This window comes from Numenius arquata, chromosome 25 (genome assembly GCF_964106895.1).
Source record: "Numenius arquata chromosome 25, bNumArq3.hap1.1, whole genome shotgun sequence".
Classification (NCBI taxonomy): Eukaryota; Metazoa; Chordata; class Aves; order Charadriiformes; family Scolopacidae; genus Numenius; species Numenius arquata.
In genome coordinates, this window is record NC_133600.1 from 584,334 (window position 1) to 607,769 (window position 23,436).

At 48.5% G+C, this 23,436-nt stretch overlaps 1 protein-coding gene across 1 annotated transcript; it reads right to left on the bottom strand.

Moving 5' to 3' along the window:
* Window positions 1-18,762, bottom strand: RAB11B (RAB11B, member RAS oncogene family). Its single transcript, XM_074163890.1, has 5 exons — window positions 18,653-18,762; window positions 12,137-12,332; window positions 10,006-10,199; window positions 5,501-5,581; window positions 1-1,824 (listed from the first exon to the last, which is right to left on the bottom strand). Exons 1-5 carry the CDS (start codon window positions 18,690-18,692, stop codon window positions 1,679-1,681), a joined length of 657 nt encoding a protein of 218 aa, XP_074019991.1. The 5' UTR covers window positions 18,693-18,762; the 3' UTR covers window positions 1-1,678.
* Between the last annotated feature and the right edge of the window lie 4,674 nt (window positions 18,763-23,436).

A 23,436-nucleotide genomic window follows, 5' to 3' on the forward strand; every position in this document is an offset into this window, starting at 1 on the left:
CAGAGTTAACTGCCCTTAATTTTATTACATAACTAGACAGAACAGTTGAGACTGGAATGTCAGATTTCCCCTTCAAGCACAATTCACAGTTTCATATTTGCTTTGTATCAGAAAAAAAAACCAACTCACTAATATGCAGGTAGGATTCATCAAGTGAGGTACAGTCTCAGAATACAGAGCAAAACTTCACTGCAAATTGCTTCACTAGCCTTCAGAAAGCAGCAGCTGGTCTTCAACTCTTCCTTTAGACAGTTTCACCCAGTGTTTGCCGCCTCATAACATTCAGCACATACCAGAGGGGATGCAAGTGTGTAAGAGCTAGTGAATGATGAAAAGCCATCATCATAGGGGGTTTTCAGAAGCTAGCAAGAGACTGATTACACACAGTGGTGATAACATCCTTCCCATTCAGCAAAACAAAGTATTATAGTAGTTAGTCCTGCTGACGACAAATCTATTACATCAGGTGAAGTACAATCATTTGAGAATTACAGTCTGCAATTCAGTAAAACAGAGTAAGAGGAAAACAACAGGTTAGTAGTTAGTATGTGAAGTCTTAATACTACGCATTTTAGTAGAGGTCAAGAAGATTATGCACAAGGTCAATAGTGAAAGATCATGAAGAGAAAGTTCAAGATGCTATGGTTCTGCAGAAGTTTTACAAAATGTATAAAGTGTTGTGTTTCTCTACAACAACCAAAACCCTCACAAGTGCAGGTATATACATGACATGAAAATATTGCTTCACTCACTCAAACAGGAATAGGAGAGATCTAGAGAAAAAAGCAGCATGCAAAAAAATCCTGGAACTACAGAAGATCCTGTTTTCAGACACTGATCTACAGTACAAAATAAGCCTACTTGTACAGGTTGCAAAAGGTTTCTGAAATCAATATGCTGGCACTTATTGTACAATATAATGTTAACTGATTAACATAAGCCATGAATAAATATTAAGCCACTTCATAAAGCCTGCACAAGCAGCACAGGCATTCATGGTGGCAGAGAAAGCAATGCAGACATACTTCATTGTTCCCAAATAAAACAAAAATAGAGAAAGATTTCCCAAGCAGGAAAGGGCACACTACACAGCCAGACTAACTGTATTTGGGGTAATTACATAATAAGTAATGTTATTTTCAACAGCTTTCTTACATGTGTGCAGCCACTAAAAACCTCACTGTGAGACTTCATCAGGACAGAAAACAGAGCATTTGGTAGGATAGCTATTTTCTTTTAATTTCTCCCCCACGTTTACAGAAACACAAGAAGAAAAAGTCTGACTATGGGAGGAAAAAAACCTTGTCACCTAAATGTAGCTATTTCTTCAACGGTTATAGTCAAGTCCCCATGGTTTCTCTCCCAGAAAAAAAACACCCCAAAACCATTTGAGGAGAGTGTTTCATGGGATACAATCCAGCAGCAGATGTTCCAACACAAACACGTCTATCAGATCAGTGCCTACATTTCAAGCCCAAAAGTCACCACATTGACAGGGATTTTAGAGGCAGAAGAATGTTAGCCCTACGATTAAAGCTCTAAGATGAAAGGGGAGGGATTTGGGAACGGGGTGAAGGAGGGAAGAGGGAGTCACTGAATCACAGGAGATAAGAAGTGCACACAAGTTTCTAAATGAAGCACAGACGAAGTGAAGGGCACAAGAGTCATCTACAGGAGGTCACAGGTTCTGACAGCACTGGAGTTTGTTGGATTTCTGTCCATCGGTGGTTGGTGGGACACTGATGTCGACTACGTTGTTGCCAGGAGACTCGTCGTGTGCAGACCGATCTGCAATCTGCTTCTGTGAAACAATGCGGTAGATTTCTGCAATGAGAACAGACTTGTTAGAGCCTAGAAGGACACTGCCTCCAACGGAGCACATGCACGTGGCAGAGCAATCTGTCAGAGAAGATGCTAGAACCCAAGGATGAGAACATTTTAACTTGAGAGCTGTGAAAGAGAATCTAGTCGGATCAGATGTGGCACATAACATTTGGCTGGCTTTCCAGCTCCAACGGATACCTCAGCTCTGTCTGGAAAAGTTATTAAGACAAGATTCCTTACTGTCTTACACAACAGCACTTCCCATCATGTTCTTTTTTCAATGACCCTATGAACATGGGTATTATTAAAAGTCTTTTTAAATGAGAAAAGAGCAGGAATGCTCATTTCTAAAGTAGGGAATCATCTTATTTTTGATTATTAAAAAAATGGGCAACATAATCCAGAAACACCAGTGAACAGGAAGCTTGCAAAACATCATCGCGCAGCAGCAATGACGGTATCTATTGCACACTTCAGCTTCTGGCAAGCTGCTACTACCCAACGACAGAAATGCCTACTCCTCTCTGCAACAAATCAGTTTTCCCACCTATGGCGGTAAAAAGCCACATGGTTCCATAAAGCCCCATATTGATCCAAAAATGCTTTTCCTGAGAGAATTAATTTGTTTGACTCAAATTAATTTATGCCTTGAAAGCACACAGCTCCACAGAGCCGTAACTGCTGAAGAGAGACTGCCAGGTTAAAAGCTTTCAGAAACAAACGATTTCAACTGCATAGTTAGCAGAAATAATTTAAGTTGAAAGGTTTTTTAAATTACTTATTTCACTGACTACAAGCCCTTGTTTCAACTTCCCTCCATTGTGAGACAGGAAAAGGGCAAGTACCTCCTTGGAAGTCTGCGGTAAATATTATGGCCACATTTCATACAAGCCACAGCCTCAAAACAGCAACACCCAAAGTCTTTAGTAAGGATTAAAAATCACAGGGGACTATGTGGGTTTTGTTTATGTGGTGTATGTCGTTTGGTTGTTTTGTTTTTTTTTAAAAGAAGCTGCACATATTTACATTGTTTAAAATGAAAACCTTTAACCCAAGACTGATCTCATTGCCATTGGCCACCTTCAGCTCTTTTTGCTGAAAGGGATGAGCAGAGCTGTACAGAGACTGTCACATCCCCCTTCTTGTGTGCTCAGAAGCGTATTTTAATGCTAGCTCTTCAGAGCCAGTGCCAAGCCCTCTTTTTTGGGGGGTAGCATTTGCTTGGGGGCTTTTGTTGGGGGTTTTTTTGGGTGGCTTGTTGTTTTGTTTTGTTTTCCAGTCTTTAGTGATCCCTCAAACTGGTGGCCAGTAAGGAAATTCACATTCTGCTGCTTGCACCCTCCTCCCAGTCCCCTGCAGTTGCTCCCACCTCTCTACTCTACATATTTTCCTAGGTTTCTTCTTCTCTCTTAGAAGGATGATTCTCCCCCAGGTAATCACTTTAGGAACAGCCTTTTCAGGACTACTCAGTCTCACTAGCCACATCCCCACTGGACCCAAACTGGACAATCTCAACACTCATGGGAGCTGCTAAGAGACAGTGTTTTGAGTTCAGTTTGCCCAGGCCTGACCCCAGCTCGAATTCTGGCTTCTTCAGTTTCTTATCTGTCACAGCAGACCCTACTGGTGCTCTCTCCTGGAGGAACCTTAGGCCATCATCTCTACCCAGGATCAGTCTCAGGGCAACGCTGCAAGGGAAGACAGGATGGATGGCAACTGCTGAACTATGCTCAGAGGACTAAAACCATGGATACCATCTCACGGCGCTGGGCAAGCTGCCTCAGAGCCAGTCAGGTGCCGTAGACAAGAGGTAAATCTGCCCGAAGCTACCCTGCACAAGAAACAGTCCCAGCTCAGGCACCAGGCGGTCTTCTCCACAGCTTTGTCTCAAAAGCAATATTCCCCAGTTGCTTCACCAGTAGCTCTAATAACTCAACACAAACCTTGCTGGGCAGCAGATATAACCCATTCCTAGTCTGTCAGGTTTTTTACTGCTAGAAGCAGCTTGGCTATCCTTTTTCTCTTGCCTACCTCTTCTTGGTCATCTTCCTATAATTGCAAGACATTTCTGGTACCAACAGAGTTGGCCAGCACCAGACCTAGAGAACCCAACACTTCGTGCGGCTTCCCTGCACACCTCTGCAAAGGAAACCTCAAAGAGCCTGCCTAAAGAATTCACCAGATTAAAACTCAGCTTTTCTACCTCGTAGTAGGCTCTCAATTCATACATAATCAAGACACAATAATAGAAAGCCAATTCTTTGGTCAGCATCCAATAAGCAACATACACCAGACATTTTCTGATAATCAAGTAGAACCAGAACAAAGGCTTATTCTCGTGTAACTGAAATCAGTATCTGGTAACAATCAAGCTCTGAAAAATGCTCATCTTGAGATGTTGTGGGACATGTAAATCAGGCACAACTTCACAAAACAGTGTACCAGGATGAGACTATAGAGACAGTGCTTATTTTAAGCATCTCTCCTGCTCTGTGTGCTTCCCACTTCTACTGCCTGTGGGCTACATATCTCCCAGCACATACCCTCACCACTTCAACCCTGCCCTTCCTCCTCCTCCTACCTCATGACCACAAACTCACACTTCTTGGTCAACCTCACTTTGGGAGTAATCGGCAAGCTGAGTCGGCATGTGCTGCAGTTAGCCTAGACTGGAGCTGCCCTCTTCTAGAGGCCAAATGACTGTTCAGCACAAATTTGCATACACCAGCTGGAAATCCCTGTGAGCCTACTCACAAAAGTGCTTAGGTCATGGCTGAGCACAGTGATGAGGACTTGCTGATGTACCAACAGTAATACATACAGCTTTACTGGTGAATCCTAGGCCTCACGTGCAGTAGAGTGCTACCTTACTCCAGGGCCAGGAAAATACATGCAGGGAACAGCTCCATCTTAAGGAATGCAAATTCTAAGCTCCAGTCTGAAAGAGGGGAAAAAAGCAAGTAGTAGAGTACTACTGCCTGGCATAGCTCTGATGCTACATGCAGACTTACTGCACTTACTGCAGACTTACTGCACGAGCCATGGAGCATTCCCACAGGCAGAGCAAGTCGGAAGCTGCAACTGGACACTGTGCACTCAGCAGCCACATCTACAGCAGTTATATACGCTTGGGCACTGGAAATCATAAGCACTGGCCTCATTTTGGCCTGTGACCACTATCACCTTCTTAGACAATTCCTGGGACTCTTTAGGGACATTCCCAGGGGGCAGCCTGCATGCAGCTATGCTGTTGGTGCACAGTCACCTACAACCCTTCCCATCAGCTGAGAAACAAGAGTTCAGCGGTCTGGACAAAAGCATTATGTACCAGCCTGCTTTGGCGCAAGAGAACACACTGGAACATTTAACTTCCTAGCATGGCTGTGGCTTCACTGCCTAGACTTTGTGCAGGCACACAACTACCAGCGCCTTTACAACAGCACTACTGCAATATCTTGAACGTATGGAACATCAGGAGACTAGAAACCTCCAGATCCTCGGGCGGAAAAGGTATGTGTGGGGTGGGAGGCAGAACACGAAGGTAAGATTAGCTGACTCGCAAACTAACCATCATTCTCAGCATTCGTTTCCAAAACTTTATAGATAACCGCAAAACGTGCCCATGAAGAAGATCCACTACCTCAGGAGCAGACTCTGAATCCATAACAAACCATACCTGTAAGGATGTTCTTGAAGGCTTCTTCTACATTTGTTGAATCCAGAGCAGAAGTTTCAATAAAAGATAAGTTATTTTTTTCTGTAATAAATAACAAGTGGTTCAGTTAAAAACTTTAATAGCACTTTATTTCACCTTTACTTTGAAGTTTTCACCTTTATTTTTATGCCAAATCAGCTGGAGCACAGTCTGTTTTAGTTTTTTTCCTGTTACACTAGGGACAACTTGGTGCACCATTTATTTAGCTGCAAGTGTTTCAGCAGCATCAGCTTTGCCCACTGCCTTTCCATAGCATGAGAACGTTTCCCTCACTGCAGCCCTTGTGCAGTCAAGCCATACAGTATTATTCTCATCTGGCTACAGATCAATCCTAGAAGTACCTTGAGCAAGAGCACAAGCGAAAGCACGTTGGCTGCAGCAGGAGTCACAATTCTCCACCACAACCCCAAAAAGATAAACAGACCTACACTTTCCTAATCAGAGCACACCTCTCAATTACAATAAACTCCCTAATAACACAGCCTGTTTTCTTCTTTCACCTTACAATGCAAAAGATTACTTTTTTAAAATAAAAAAATAATATTACAATTAACGCCCAAACATGACACCTAGCAAGGTACTGTACCACCTGCCCAGAAACAGGCAAATTTTAGTCACAGAGCTTAAGTGGCAACATCTGCACCATCACTTGCTATTTAAAACAGCCTTAATAGAAAGTCAGGGGCAAAAAATAAGATGTTGAACCAAGTGACCAAAGTAATGCACTATTTAGGGTGCCTACTAACTTGTTTTGCTTCTCTTACGAACTTCACTTCTCATTTGGCTGAAAATGTAACGTGGTTTTACTAACCACAGGGTACTTGCTTACTCACAAACTTCAGAAAACATGTTTGAGCAAGCCCTAGTGACATTCCTAGAAGGATTTTAAAGGCTATACATTAAATTCCACCTCCAAGCTTGACAGTCACACAAAAGTAAGCTGAACATGAAGGTGACACAGCCGACAGCCCAGCTGAAGTGCCTCTACACCAATGCACACAGCACGGGCAACAAACAGGAGGAGCTGGAAGCCACCACCATGCTGCTGGAAAGCTATGACATAGTGGCCACTACTGAAACCTGGTGGGAGGAACACCATGGCTGGAGCGCGGCTGTCCATAGCTATGGGCTGTTCAGAAGGGACAGGCGAGGAAGGAGGCCCAGAGGCTTTGCCCTCTACATCAAGGAATGGATGGAGTGTGAAGAGCTGTCTCTCTCTAAAGAACAGCCACGAGCAGGGTGGAAGCCTCCGGGTAAGAATTAGAGACAGAGGCAACAAAGGGAACCTTGTGGTTGGGGTCTAGTACAGGCTGCCTGATCAAGGGGAGCCTATTAACGAAGCCTTCTCACTCCAACTCCAGTAGGCATCGTGCTCACAGGCTCTCGTCCTGCTGGGGGATTTCAACCACCCCAACATCTGCTGGGAAGGTAGCACAGCAAGCTGTAGGCAATCCAGGAGACCCCTGAAGTGCACCGAGGATAACTTCTTAAGCCAGGTAACAGACAGCCCTACCAGAGGGGATGCAGTACTGGGCCTGTTGGTCACCAGCACAGGTGAGCTAATCAGTGATGTCAAGATTGGAGACAGCCTGGACTGCAGCAACCGTGACCTGGTGGAGTTCACAGTTCTGAGGGATACGGGTCAGGTGAAGAGCAAAGTCAGGACCCTGAATTTTAGGAAAGCAAACCTGCAGCTGTTCAAGGAATTAGTCAACAGGACCCCCCGGGAAATTGCCCTTGGGGACAAGGGAGCAGAACAGAGCTGGCAGAGCTTTAAGGATGCTTTCCACAGAGCACAAGCTCTTGAACCCTGAGTGTAAGAAATCAGGAAAGGAAGGCGAGAGATCAGCATGGCTGTGTTGAGACCTGCTGGTCAAACTAAACATCGAGAAGGAACTGCACAGGCCATGGAAGAAGGGACAGGTATCCTGGGAAGAGTATAGGGACACTGCCTACTGGTGTAGGGATGGGGTCAGGAAGGTTAAGGTGCAGCTGGAGCTGAACTTGGCAAGGGACGCAAAGAACAGTAAGAAGGTATGTCAGGCCAGAAAAGGAAGGTCAAAGAGACCGTACCACCCCCCCACCCCCACCCCCCGATAAGCAAGACTGGCAAACTGGTAAATATGGACGAGAAGGCTGAGGTACTCAACTTTTTTGCATCAGTCTTCACTGGCAACCTCTCTTCCCACATCGCTTGAGTGCATGGACCACAAGACAGGGACAGGGAAAGAAAAGTCCCTCTCACTGTAAGAGAAGATCAGGTTTGTGACCACCTGAGGAACCTGAACATACACAAGTCTATGGGACCTGACAAGATGCATCCCAGAGTCCTGAGGGAATTGGCTGATGCAATTGCCAAGCTACTCTCCATGATAGTTGAAAAGTCACAGCAGTCAGGCGAAGTCCCTGGTGACTGGAAAAAGGGAAACATTGCACCCATGTTTAAAGAGGGTAGAAAGGAAGACCCGGGGAACTACACACCTGTCAGCCTAACCTTTGTGCCTGGGAAGATCATGGAACACGTCTTTCTAGAAGCAATGCTAAGGCACGTGGAGGACAAGAAAGGTGATTCATGACAGCCAGCACGGCTTCACCAAGGGCAAGTCCTGCTTGACCAACCTAGTGGCCTTCTATGATGGAGTGACTACATCAGTGGACAAGGGAAGAGCTATAGATATCTATCTGAACTTCTGTAAGGCCTTTGACAAGGTCCCCCATAACATCCTTCTCTCTAAATTGGAGAGAGATGGTTTTGGTGGATGAGGAAGTGGTTGGATGGTCCAGAAGGTAGTGGTCAACAGCTCAATGTCCAGATGGAGATCAGTGACAAGTGGTTTCCCTCAGGGGTCTGTACTGGGACCAGTACTGCTCAACATCTTCAGCAATGACACAGACAGTGGGATTGAGTGTACCCTCAGCAAGTCTGCAGATGACACTGAGCTAAGTGGTGCAGTTGACACACCTGAGGGACAGGATGCCATCCAGATGGACGTGGACAAGCTTGAGAAGTGGGCACATGTGAAGCTCACGAGGTTCAACAAGGCCAAGTGCAGGGTCCTGCACCTGGGTGGGGGCAACCCCCACTATCAATACAGACTGGGGGATGAAGGGATTTAGCATAGCCCTGCTGAGAAGGACTTGGGGGTACTAGTGGTTGACAAACCGGACATAACCTAACAATATGTGCTGGCAGCCCAGAAAGTCCCCCACACCCTGGGCTGCATCCCCAGCAGCGTGGCCAGCAGGGCAAGGGGGGGGATTCTGCCCCTCTGCTCCGCTCTGGGGAGACACCTCCCCAGTGCTGCCTCCAGCTCTGGGGCCACCAACAGCAGAAGGACATGGAGCTGTTGGAGCGGGGCCAGAGGAGGCACCGGAGATGCTGGGAGGGCTGGAGCCCCTCTGCTGTGAGGACAGACTGAGAGAGTTGGGGGGGTTCAGCCTGGAGAAGAGAAGGCTCCGGGGAGACCTTATTGCAGCCTTTCAGCACTTAAAGGAAGCTTACAGGAAAGATGGGGACAAACTTTTTAGCAGGGCCTGTAGCAAGAGGACAAGGGGTAATGGCATTAAACTCAAAGAGGGGAGATGGAGATGAGATGTGGGGAAGAACAACTTTGCTGTGAGGGTGGTGAGAGCCTGGCCCAGGTTGCCCAGAGAAGCTGTGGCTGCCCCATCCCTGGAGGGGTTCAAGGCCAGGCTGGAGGGGGCTTGGAGCAACCTGGTCTGGTGGGAGGTGTCCCTGCCCAGGGCAGGGGGTGGCACTGGGTGGTCTTTAAAGGTCCCTTCCAACCCAAACTATTCTATGATTCTTTCAATGTCCCTAGGCCTATAAGGGCGAAAGAGTAGCTGACCAGCGCTCTGCAAGACAAGGAAGACAGAGGAGTAATGCAGTGGCAGCAGCTCACATAACCCACTTGATTTCTGCCAACAATTGATAATCTTCAAGTCTGACGATCACTGCATTGAAATGAAACTAGATGACGCTACTATATGCATCAGTGCTCTGGAGCAGAAGCTACATATCGTGTAAGAGGAGGTTCAAGTATTCACTTGCATCTGTCCACATTGGTTTATACGCAGTAGAACCAGGCCTCTAGGAAGGAAGGAAAGACATTTTGTGTTGTGATATTTTATATTTATATTGTGACATCTTCTCTTCTAGATGTTGCTTAGTGTTTCTAGCCTTGCTAGAGGAAGTGTTTAATCTTCAGCTATCAGGCAGCTCAAGGACAGTGTTTCAAAAACACATGCTACCACTAGATTATAAAAAAAACCCAAAACAACTACCACATCCGCTATTTAATGAGCCAAGATATTTCCATTTTTTAAGAAATCTTAAATGCCTTTTTTAGGGTCAAAAATAAAACTTGAAGTGAAAGTTCAACCCTCGACAACAATAGCGTGATTACAGCTTGCACCGACATCATCAAGTTGAGAAAGCACCAACCCAGAACACACTGTCTACAAACCTGCAAAAGCCCGGGCCTCATCAGTGGGCACAGCTCGCAGATGGCGGAGGTCACTCTTGTTACCCACCAGCATGATGACAATATTGTTGTCTGCATGATCTCTAAGCTCCTTTAGCCAGCGCTCCACATTCTCATAGGTGAGATGTTTGGCAATGTCATAGACAAGAAGAGCCCCGACAGCACCACGGTAATATCTGAAACCATAAGGCACATTCCCTTACAGAGAGCAACGCCCGAGTTACACCAACACACCTGGAATCTGGCTCTTCTACTACTAAAAAGTTAAAAACACAGTTTTGGAAAAAGTTGTGCTGGTGCAAATACTGTTGTTGGGGGTTTTTGAAGCCTAAACCCAAGTTCCAGATGCTGGGGTTTTTTAATGGCATTCCTAAAAAATTCCAATGTACGTAACAAAATGCCAAAGAGACTGCAGAAGCCATGACATTTTTGGTCTGCTAGAACAGTGTGCAAGAAAACTCACAATGCGTTTCAGAACTGGTACTGCTAGAAGGTTTTTGTGAAGTTATAACTTACCTTTCTACTAGTAAAATAGTCCTTAGTAAAATGTCAGTATTTGTTGCTGATCTTTCAAATACCTCCTGTCCCTCTTAAAATGGGGGGGACTGGGCTATTTTAACACTTATCCACAAGCCCATAATCTGAGAACAGAGTTTGCCCCCTGAGTGCGGGTTTGGGCCCATTTACACTCAAGCCAAGGGCTCAGGACAGCACAAGTCAATCTCTATCAGCAATCCTATAACGTCCATGTTTCTCTTCCACACAATCCTACCATTTCTCCTGTGCTCCGCCAGCACCAGTCCAACGTATCCCTGAGCCCATTCAGGGCACCAAGTCAGCAGAAAACATTCCCTTTTTGCTGCCGGTCGGCGTTGGGCTGGCTCGGCGAGCTCAACTGGCCCAGCCACGTGTCAGGCGGGAGCTTGTGCCAGCCCGAAGGAGAGGCAGGACCACAGGGCTACAGATGCACTGATTCTCAGCAGCCAAGTCTGTTGCTGAACCAGACTCCACCAGCAATTTTTCTGCTAAGCTGTTACAGCAGTAAGAACATTTTAAGGGTCACAAAAAATAATCTGAAAAACATGCTAACAATTATGGAAAAGATGCAATTTGAAATTGCCACTTACATCTGCTTCTGCATTACTTTGCTTTTGTACATCTTGCCTTTGGGCTCCATGTTTTTGTATTTTTCTCCCATCTATTCTGCATTACCCTGTTTTACCTCAATGCAAGAGGTTTCCCTTACCTTGAGTTTAAAACAAATGGCTCAATCTGTGCATGATTCAGAAACAAGTTTGTACCTTTAAAACCTGATATACATCTGGAACACTAAAAATTTCAACTTGCTGATCAGAATATGCCCTGGATAACTAGGCCTGCCAATAGAGTTGTGGTTTTTTTTTCCTCTAAAAGATACTTTTGCCTGCTACCTAAAGAGAAACAGATACAATCAGAGGTAACATCTTAAAACAACGTCTGGATTAACAAGGCGCTGTACGTGAAAGCTTCTCAACACCACTGTTCTAAATAGGGATGTGCCTAATGCTGCAGAGTCAGCATTATCACAGGTGCCTTACTTACCGGTTATTCAGCGTGCACTCTTGGACCTAATTTTCAGGGCTGTGACTAAATCAAAGTCATTGAGATTTGAAGGGAGTTTGTGGCTGCAGACTGTCCTAAAAATTCCCCTCAGTCTCAAGAATGAAGACCAGAAGGCACTGGCATTATGGTAAACTACCATGCCTAGACCAGAACTTCACGCCAAACAGTACTCAGCTTCCATCAGAAATGACACTCATTCCATGTGCTGAAGACAGCTTGTCCCAGGGCAGGCAAAAACCCAGATCACAAGACTCAAACAATTTCCCACACTTTTGATTTAAACTGTTATGTTTTCTATAATAGTATCATTAGAATCTAAAATTTACTTTCATTATACTAATCAAGGAACATAAAAGTATTTGTTATCTTAAGACTTGGATCTACACTGAAGTCTGTCGTAGTGATTTTGTCACGTATCCCAATATGTTTCATTAATTCTCTACCCATAAATTTATCTGTACCCTCTCTGGTAGGATTCTGCTGTTAGCCTGAGCAAAGACACAGTACTCACGCTGAGGTAATGGCACGGTATCGTTCCTGTCCTGCAGTATCCCAGATCTGTGCTTTTATCGTCTTCCCATCCACCTGGATGCTCCTGGTGGCAAATTCCACCCCAATGGTGCTCTTACTCTCCAGATTGAACTCATTGCGTGTGAAACGTGACAGAAGATTACTCTTCCCGACTCCAGAGTCTCCAATCAATACAACTGAAAGAAAAGACATTATCTTCAAAATTAATTCCTCGTACCAGCCCTTACCCAGTGCAGGGGTGCTACCTGGCTGCTGCGCGGCCGGGCAGGGCCCGGGGGAGTCACGCAGCCAGATCAACAGAGGAGAAAGTTATGCTGACAGCACCTGCCCAGCTTCCAGCCCCAGAACAGCCCCACGCCTTCTGTCACCAGCAGCTGCTGAGCTCCTCAGAGACAGGTATGAGAAATTGCTACAGCCACTGTCAATAGCCCCAAGACACTGCCACTAATTAGAGGTAACGAGATGTCCCTTCCATACCCAACCTTTTGCAGAGGAAGGGTGCAAGCCGCATTTTAGGAAACACTACAGTCAAGAACATGGCAACAGGCAACTCCGCCTGACAAAAGCCTGTGTACAGTATAAGCCTACTCTATTTTTATTTAAAAAAAAAAAAAAAGCCAAACACCCAACACCACAGTAAGTAAACAATTATTTGCAGTCCCTGTTGGGGGTCATACAGGGTGTTTTATTTCAATAATTTGGTTCATAAATGTGTTCACCATAAAAAGGGGAAAATAGGAGACATTTGATACTACAAACAAGATACAAAGCAAAGCAGAACTTCATCCGGCAGAGCAAGTTCTAGTAGATCGCATGAGAAGTGAAAGACGAGCTAAGAATCTCTGCCTCCACACAAGGTGTTGCCATGTTAACAGAAAAACGTTAGCGCAGAGAGATCTTTAGCACACAAAACCCAGCCTTACTGAAAGGAATTGTGAAAATAAAAGGCCCATCCTGCAGTAGGAGCTTCCCCCTGCGTTGGGGCTGAAACTCTGTGCCGATCCCGAGGCCATCCCTGCTGCTGCTCACCCCCAGCCCCGCCAGCACGGGCTCCCCACCAGACCTTCTCACCCACAGCTCCCACGGCAGCAGGTCTCACACCAGGGTCTTCACTACGCAGCCAGTGCAACTACACACACTGTCTTAAACCTCTGCGTTCCTGACTAGGGCGAGAAATACCTAAATGGAAAGGACACTAAAAGCAATTAAGACATTCTCCATCAGTCTATACTAATAATACTCTATCACATATGACTGGTATTCAAGCTAACAGTGTCCTGGCTTGAGCAGAAGGCAGGCGGGCAGTCTCAGTGAGGTCTCTTCAACCCTGGGAATATTTCCTACGTCAGTTCAAAGTACAGATTTGTTGATCTTCCTCATTCATACAACCTGTTTTTCCTATAGAAAAGCAGACATAGGCAGAAAACATTCCTGATCCCTCCACAACAAATCACAGAAGACTTGTCATTGCACACATCCAGAATGAGCTCACTAGCATTCTCCCAGGGCCAAGGACAGTGCTTGTTTTTTTAAAGTTATCACAGCTTTTTTTCTGCTCAGGCAATTGTTTTGGGATACAGCTCTAGCAGGCCACTGCTCCAGCCCTGTACCTCCCCGCCCCCAAACTTTGCTCTGCCCCCCTCTACCCTCCTGCGACAGCTCCTGAGCTGGGGAGATGGCTGAAATGCTCCAGACTCCCCCCAGCATTTTATCCAGCTGACAGCACAGACTGACGGACAATTGTGCTAGCACAGCTGAACGGCCAAAACACAAGAGGCAGGACTGGGCCGGCAGTGGATCGTGGCAAGGTGCCACAGCTCCCCACCCGAGATAGCTTAAATCAGCTCCTCGCAGTGCTCTGCCATCACTGGCAAACAGCCTCAATCATTTTTTAGGGTATGAGAACAGAAATCTAAAAAAGATTTTATTACAAGTTCTAACTCGAGGATTTTGTTAGCTTTATTTTCCAGACAACCAGTTTTTCATCACTAATTCCACGGGGTGTTCCAAGAACGGGCCAGAGGTCACCCATCCTGCATGGTGACCTGCCGGCTTGGAGGAGGCTGTACCCTACAGCAAAGCCCTGACCAGAGGCAGGAGGAGGTCAGAACATCCATCACACAGGCTCGACCAGCTTGGAAAACCCTGAAGCTTGCAACTGCTTCCCAAGGGAGTTACCTTCTCCTGAATCTGCAGCTGGAGCAACAACAACCATCTCCCCGAGTTCTAGCCACCTCCTGTCCTCCAGCATTTGAAAATTACCGGCTTTGTGCATAACCTGTGCAAAGGGCTCTCAGGTCACCAACTCCATCTGGCGCAGGAAGAAAATTCAGGGTGTCCTGCACTACTTTTGCTGGTTACTCTGCAATCTGGCAGCAAAGCTCCCCTGTACTGGGCTGCTCCACGTTTTAGCAGAGCTTATCAGAGAGCATTTTTGAGAAGTTACTGGATGCAGAAGTAACAAAGGAAGGCAACCAGATCCAAACTCAGTAAATAATATTCTCTCTACCTTACAGTCTCCAAGTGCTTCTTGATAATACTCGATCTTGAGCATTAAATGAGCATTTTCACTTTCTGGAGAAAGACACAAAGACTGGAGGCCCACATGTAGACAGAACCCACAAACTTTACTTTTCTATGGGAACTGAGCAAGAAGATACCTTCAAGATTCTTGACTAAGTGATTAGATCTTGGGAAAGTTTCCTAAATTTGGGAGCAGGCCACCAGACAGCTTTGCCTGTTTAAATGCAGAAGTCTGGACAGTAGAAAAGAAAGTTCCAAATCCACTCTAAGAGCCTGAATACTCCCTAAACCCATCTCACCAGAATTGATGAGGTCATACCTCCCAAACTGCCTTTAGGGCCACACTGTAATGGAAAGATGCACTAGTTTTAGCACGGAAGTGACCTGAACCAGTAACCAGCACCAGCCATCACCAGTGGCTGTCAGGACATGAGCCCGGGAGTGCTTGCCCCGTTTACATCCTGAATTGTGGCTCTGCTCCTTCAGTCTTTCCTGATTTTCCCTCTCCTCCACCACACGGTTACCACAGCCCGTGGGTCACCGTGTCACCCGGGATAGCTTAAATCTGAATACTCAAATCTGAGTGCTCAGCGGCAGAGCATTCACATCTCAGTCCCCATCACCCCTCTGCTTCCCGAGTCCTGTTGGACCTCCCAGCACACGGACCCACGGTCACCCCAGCAGATCAGCGTCCCACCACCCAACTCCTGCTTCACACACTGGACCCTGCGGCAAAGCAAGTGGAAGACAGGATTAAAAACCCGGGGCAATACACTGTTGGTAAGAAAAAAGAAAGTTTATGACAGAATTTTAAATACACTTAGCCTATTAATCTGGCAAAAAGAATATATTCTTCTGAACAATCAAGAAGGTTAAGATTCTCTAGCAGAGACCACATACTCAGAGTTCATTATAAATATTAAGTACTTAAGGTTACCAGATATTGATAACTAATACGACATGCATTTGTTTTTCATAAGCACAGCCTTTGTTAGGCTTAAGCTCTGATCAGAGCACCCTAAATTCCCACAAAGGTAAAAAGAAACCTCTTTTTTTTTTTCTATGGGTGTTTTTCCTTCCTCTTTCATGAGCCAGGATACATCTGCACAACCTCAAATTTAATTTTTTAAATAAACACTGATAATAGCTAATCTTCTTGCGAGGAAAATTAATGTGCAGATCACACTTTAACAGGTACAAGGCTTCCAATATTTTAACAAATATTAAAAGGTCAAGAATTCAATTCCAGATCCAAACCATTCAAAACTCGTCATGAAAAGTTCCTGCTTTTTAACCATCCCAGCTACAAACCTCATTTGGAACAGAGCTCTGAACCACTGGCTTTGCTTGGGTTCCATCACTGAAACGCATCTACAAGAAGATCCTCACAGCCTCATTATTCTGTGCAGCTCTGCATACAAAATCCAGCTTGTTCTCCCAAAGGTTGGCTCAGTCATTTTGTTAACAAACAACGTTTTGTTGTGATCAATAAAATAAGCAGTTCTGACTGCCAGGGTGCACACAGAAGAAAGGGAAATTGGGAATAAAGATAAAGAGGTGCTAGTTTAGCAGAGCAGCTTTGACTATAACCACACTCGCATCCCCAGAGTGCCACCAAACCTTAAATTAGTGTTCGCCCACTGTGTGCTAGACCCGATAAGCCAATAATGTCAGTCTCTCCCGTCCCCTGTGGAAATGGCCAGTGCCGAAGCAGGAGTTGGCAGAGGACATGAAGGAGGGAGCACAAGGAACGGTGAGGAAGCTGCAGAAAGGAACTGCGGCTACAAACTCCTTGGCCGTTTGCACCCCTGAACAACTGTGTTATAGGCAGTACTGAACATGGAGGAGACTAACAATAAATGGGGCTCTTTGCCTTTTAAACTTTTCATAAAGCTGATTAAAATAATTTATGCCAAATAACAGAAATTCCTATACGAGCAGTTCCAGATTCTCCACTATATAAAAAAGTAAAAACTGTGACTTTGAAGGAACACTCATTCAACCGGAGTCATCCTAAATAATATTACAATGCACGGATGCAAATTCCTTAAACAAGCACAACTGTAAAAGCTAAAATCAGAGTCCAGCCAAATTTCCTTTGGAAATGGGTGGTAGGAGAAATGGTCAAACCTTAAATTTAATAAAAATAATCCTTCCCAGAATGCAAACCTCCTCCACCATTCCTTCTACTTCTGACCACTACATGTGCCTGATAGAAGAGAGTTCAAAAGCCATTTATGTAGCTAAGAAAGTGCTAAACCAGAAGTCAATCAAACCCCTCGACATTATTTTTTTCATTATGTAAATTCCCCTTGATATTTAATTCCACTTTTGGAGAGGACAGAAGGGAAAGAAAGGGGAGCTGATCTCTCTACAGCAAAAGTCTCATCCCACTCGGTCCCTTTTATACTCGTTATTTCTTGCCTAGTCCCAAAAAGCAGAGAAGGAAGGAAAAGATGAGTAGCTAGGGAAGGGGTTTTTTGTGGCTTTGTTTATTTAAAAAAGAAAGCAAACCACAAAATAAACAAAAACATCCACACAACTACCCCTACCCAAAGGATGCACAGAAAAGGACCGTTCTCTCCCCCATTTTCATTAAGCTAAGTACTACAAAGTATGCCATGTTACTTTGCAGTATCAACAGAACAGCATGGTTCCTGACCAAATACCTTTAGGTTAAGTTTCACTCCAGATAAAATTAAAATCGCATTTCAAAGCAGCGTAAGTATTTTTAAATATGCAGTCTTGCCTACCTAATTGACTATTCACAAAAAGAAAAAAAAGAAATTTTTTAGGCTTTCAAGTTACAAGCTATTAAACCACTTGGGAAATAGACAGTGGAATGACTTCAGAAGGAAACTAATTTAGACCCAGACAGTTCAGCATATTTTTGGAGGCTAGTCTTCTGCTTTATAGGCAAAGACAAAATAAAGGGGGGTCCCCACACTGTCTGTAAAACTGACTGTAAAACAAGTACACCAAACAGGCAAATACACCCATAAAACATTTCCAACAGATGAGTAATTGCTCTTTCCTTTCATCAACAAGCAAGCGTGCAATTGCTGCTGCCCTTTTCAGGGGCCAGGCTGGTAGAGCGTGCCCCGGCACGGAGATCCTGGGGAGATCTGATGGCAGCCAGCGCAGAGCGACCCTGTCCCAGAGCCCCGAGCACCCACAGAGAGACACGGCCACCTTGCCTTTGGGAGAGCCAATCCTTTGGATGAAGCTAAGGGTTTCAGCCACGCGACCACAGGAGACCAAGCATAGAACAGGCCAGTAAACACGATGGTGAACGTTTCACACCCACCCGCACCCCTCCTCGGGCCTGGGAGGCAGCGCTGCGGGACGCTGCAGGGAAGAGTCCAGCCCGAGTCCTCACACGCTCATCAACGACAAGAAAACCCACCCAAGCACCAAACCCACCAGGCAACTCGCTATTTCCTCACAGAAATCCTGCAGGCAGCTGCTGGACAACCCGAAATGTCACACGTATGGGGACAGAATGTTAAAATCACCCCAAAATCACACCGTTCAGCTCCCTGGCTGAGTTACACCCGGTCAGGCAGGAGCCTGTCAAGGAGTTCTCCATCGAAGCCGAAGTTTTTTCAGCCCCGGCCGACGCCGTGGGTGATCTCTCGGGCGACCCACACCAGGGCCCCGCCGCCGGGCCCGGCCCGGCTCGCAGCCCCCGGCCCCAGCCCCGACCCCCCCGCCCCGGCCTCCCGCCCCCCCAGCGCGGCCGCAGACGATCCCAACCGCCCAGCTCGCGGCGGCGGACCCGGCCGGCCGGTGCGGGGCGGGACCGACCGGCGGGGCTCCCCTGCCGCAGCCCGGCGCCAGGCCCCGCCGCAGCGGGCAAGGCCGCCCCGCGCACAAAGGCCGCAGCGGCCGCCCCGGGCCCGGGCCAGCGCGGCCTGGCGGGAGGGGCCGGGCCCCGCCGGGGGCGGCACGTCGCGTCCCGCGGCGGCCGTACCTTTGAAGAGGTAGTCGTACTCGTCGTCGCGGGTGCCCATGGCGATGGCGGCGCCGACCCTCTGGCTGCCAGGCACCGACCGCGGCCCAGCCGGGGGGGCTGTTCCCGCCGCCGCCTATCAGCGGCCGCCAGAGCCCGCAGGAGGCGGGCGGCGCGCCAGACCCATCAACGGTACCCAATAGGCGGCGGGCGCGCCTCTGAGTGGCGGGCGGAGCTGTCCAATAGAGTAGCTGGGGAGGGGCGGCGCTTCGGTGCCTGAGCCGGGACCCTGCGAGACGAGGCGGTGCCGGTGCCGGGGTTGGGGCGTGGCCTGGGTCGGGAGGGGCGTGGCTTGGCGGAGGGGCGGGGCCTCGGCGGGGGGCGTAGAGCCGGGCGCCGCCGGCAGCGGGGCGGGGGGCGCTCACCCCCGGTGGCGGGGCGCGGGCCGGGCCTCAGCGCGGCACAGAAGCCCCGGGGTAGAGGGCACGAGGCGTTGGGCGTCCCCTAAACCGCCGGGCTGGGCTGGGCTGCGGTTCGAGGCTGCCCGCGCTTCGCTCTGCTCCTCAGGGGGCTCCCGGGCCGGGACATCCTGCCCCACACAGCACAGAGGGCCTCACCTTCCTGGGCTAAATGCCAGCTGAAAAAGCTCTTCTGGCAAAAAAAGAACCCCGCTCGGTGACACAACTTGTTCTAGGAAAGCATTTCCCCTTTTTTTTTTTTTTTTTTTTTTTTCCCCTGGCACGGCTTGAGGCAATTTCCTGAACGAATAACAGCAAAAGGCCATTGGGCCCCTCAGGGAGCACCGGCAGCGGCGTGGGCCCTGAGCAGGCCGCCCTTCACCTTCCCGCCGGCCGAGCTGCAGTGATTCATCCTGCCATTCACCCCGCCAGCTCAGCCCGCGCTGCAGGGCCGCTGCGAGGGCTGCGCGCGCCCAGGGCGTCCCCAAGGCTCGGTGACCTCCCTGCGCACCGGGTCCTGCGGCTGCTGGGGTCGCGTGTGATTTGTGGGGGCAACAGACCCCGGCAGGAGAGGCGACAGCTCCCTCCATCCTCTCTGTGGGATGTGCAGGGAAACTCGCACTGCTCATTAAAAGGATTTCTTGATTTCCTGTGCTGCATTCATCAGGGCTCGTCTGGCCTACTTTGCCCAGAGGAGTCTTCATCTCACTAAAGGATTAGAACCGTAGAATCACAGATCAGTTTGGGTTAGAAGGGACCTTAAAGCCCACCCAGTGCCACCCCCTGCCCTGGGCAGGGACACCTCCCACCAGACCAGGTTGCTCCAAGCCCCCTCCAACCTGGCCTTGAACCCCTCCAGGGATGGGGCAGCCACAGCTTCTCGGGGCAACCTGGGCCAGACCCTCCAGGCTGCACAGTGCTGAGCTGCCCTCAAATTCCCCCAGACACCTGATCAGCCCGGGCAGGCAGGATCATGGTTTCTAAGGGGTCCCATTTCCCAAATCTAAGTGCTAATAAATGCATGGGAGCATGCAAAGGGGCAGCACCCAGAGTCACAGCTATTCATCGGTGGGGGCACCCCACTCCTGCTCAGTGAATATAATTCTTTTTATGAACCAGGCTCTGAAAATGGGATGAGAAAGAGAGCATGCTGCGAACACATTGCAGTCCCACTGCCATCCTTGGAAGATGTCTGGTCATCTATCCCCATTGCACATCAGGCAATGGAAGGAGCTGGGAAGGAAAACCAAAACTTCATAGACCCGGGGACCTAGGGAAGATGCCAACTCCAACCTAGCGATGGGTTGGGCCAGGTGCTGTTCTCTGACAGATAGCGATTGCTGAAGATGTGGGGAGGAAATCTTTCTTTTCACCTTTTCTTTGCAGTGCTGATGCTCAGTCAAAAGCATTGGACTTTTAAACCTTCCCATGCCAAGGGGAGGTATAACAGCCAGGATCTGCAGGACGGCATCATCATTTTCTCCTGTTGATGCTGTTCCCATCCCTGCAGGACGACAGCAAACAGCCCTGTTGAATAGTAGAGCACGCCCAGGGATATCAAACAACCAACCGATGAATAGTTAAATAGCATCAGGAGGAGCAAAGCTGGAACGTGTTGGATGCAGAATCTCCTGGGAAGGGGAATTAATTCCGTGCTGAGTTTCCCACACCTGATGATGCCGCATCCTGTGAGTGGCTGGGTGAAAGGAGGGAGAGGGGGGTGTCTCCTTGCTGGTGTTGCAACCGAGGCCTTTGGATCCCTTACTTTGTTCTGGTTAAAATGGGCACAAGAGAAGTAAAACGTCTTATTTTCATTATCACAAGTAGCTTAATTGATTCTGAACTGAATATTGGGGTGTGTGGCAGGGGAGGAGGGGGAGGAATCAAAGCTATTTTTTATTGGTTTGGATGGAAATCACTTTCTTATTTTCTTCTTCCAGTGCCTGGGAATTGTTGCCATAAGTTTTAAAGAGCAATATACAACGGAAGTATCCTTGTGAGTGCTGTCCAGCTCCGAAATCCCCTGAGGAAGAGTTTTAACACAGGCTGAAGGGAATGATGATGACGACTTGGTGTTAGAGGGGGGATGCTGCCCCCGGGCGATGCGGAATGGAGCAAAGTGCAAGCCCGGAGCCCCTGCCTTCTTCCCCCTCAGGAGTCCCCCAGGCTCATGGTATGTTTTGCATTGAAGAATTCAAACCAGACACATGTCACCAGTTGCTGATGGGGCAATGCGTTTGCAGACCCTTTCTGGAAACCCCACGTGTGTCCTCAAATTGGCCACAGGCCATCAAGCCTCAGGCAGCAGAGGTCCTACAAGCTCCAAATATTTTCTTAAACTATGCTGGAGCACACACCATTAATAGCAGATAGGCCTATGCCATCTGCTGCTTTTTTTACATGATAAAAACTTGCTCAAAATGGTCACCCAAGATGCTGCCTCTTGTCCTGGGTGCCTCAGTCCCTGCCATACCCTGGGGTGTAGCTGCCGGCCCAGGATGCTCATGCCAGAAGTTCCCCTTCCTACCCTCTTAGTGGGATCTGGCCCTTTGGATATCTGTAAGCACCCTCAGGAGAGCCACCCCAGAATACTCTGCTTGGGATCCTGGTGAGGGTGCTTGCAAAGCCAAGCCAGACACATCCACGGGCAACTCGATTTATGCTTGATGCTGCTGAGCTCCAGCAGAAGAGCTGAAGTTACTGGGAGGACTGGGAGAGTCCTGATGCCCCAGTGTGTCTGCTGGGCACCCTGAGGCATTTGGACCAAGGGGTGGCTTTGAAAGCGTGACTCATGCTGGTGCTGGCAAGGCAGGGGGGCCAGGCCAGTGGGTGCCTGGGGAGTGTTGGTGGGTGTAGAACTCATCTCTTGTTATTAATTTGCTGGTTCTTGGCGTTGCACCAGGTTTCAGATTCAAGAGGGGTTTGCCTTTTTTTGTTTGCCTATTTTGTTTCATTGCGGTGCTGTGACAGCAACACTGGGGGGGGGGTACTTGGGGCGATGCCTCTGGCTTTTCCCCTCCAGTGTCCCAGTGCCACCGGTGCAGGGGCTCGGCCCATCCACCCGAGCTGGTGCTGCTCTGTGTGTGCACAAACACCTTCCGTTTTTGCCAAACTTTGCAAAGAACTGTTTGGATTCTGCTGTTGTACGAAAAAGGGCCTGAGGCCCCACTGTCGGATCTCCTGGCAGTTGTTCCTGCCAATTGCACGCAGGTTGGATTAGGAGGGGGCTCTGTGCAGCAGGTTGGGGCTCTCCTCCCTTCCTGGGGCCACCAAATGCAGCTGGGTTGGGATGTGCAACTTCTTGATCTAATGATGCTCTGGGAGAACCCCCGGCTCCAAAGCATCTGTGGTTCAATATGCTTCTACTGATGAGTCTGAGCTCCATGTCGAGGCATGTGCCAGCCCTGTGTCACCTGCTGGACCACAGCCCCAGCCTGTCCCCCAGCCCTTCTGGACCCAAAAAGCCCTGTCCCACCATGTGCAGACCCCACAGCCACCCGGCACATGCTGAGCTCGGATCCCATCACTGCCTTCGGCACAGCCCCTCCAGTGTGCAGCATCAGCAGTAGCCCTTCTTGCCGGCTGCTGGGTGAGGGTTTGCTGGGAGAACTGGAAGCCCTGGGTTGACCATTGTGTTGGGAGCTGCTGCGGGGGCTGCAGGCTGGCACAGCACGGCTGGCTGGAGGGCAGCCATGGCCTGCTTTGGGGAGCAGCAGCATGTTGTGACCTGAAGGATGCACTGGTGAGGCCCCACCTTGAGGGCTGTGTCCAGTTTTGGGCCCCTTCCCACAAAAAAGACATTGAGGGGCTGGAGCAGGTCCAGAGAAGGGCAATGGAGCTGGTGAGGGGTCTGGAGCACAAGTCTTGTGGGGAGAGGCTGAGGGAGCTGGGGGTGTTCAGCCTGGAGAAAAGGGGGCTGAGGGGAGACCTTCTCCCTCTCTACAACTCCCTGAAAGGGGAGTCGGTCTCTTTTCCCAAGGAACAGGCCATGGGACAAGAGGAAATGGCCTCAAGTTGCCCCAGGGGAGGTTTAGGATGGATATTGGGAAAAATTTCTTCACCAAAAGGGTTCTCAAGCCTTGGAATGGGCTGCCCAGGGCAGTGGTGGAGTCGCCATCCCTGGAGGGGTTTAAAAGCCGGGCAGAGGTGGTGCTGAGGGACATGGGTTAGCGGTGATTTTTGTCAGTTGATGGTTGGACTCGGTGATCTGAAAGGTCCCTTCCAACCAGACGATTCTCTGGTTCTATGTGGGTGCTCTTGGCAGCGTACGGTGCCATTTCTCTCGCTGTCACTGGAGGGAGCTGCCCCATCCTCCATCGGCCCCCCAGGGGTTACGGCAGGCTGCAG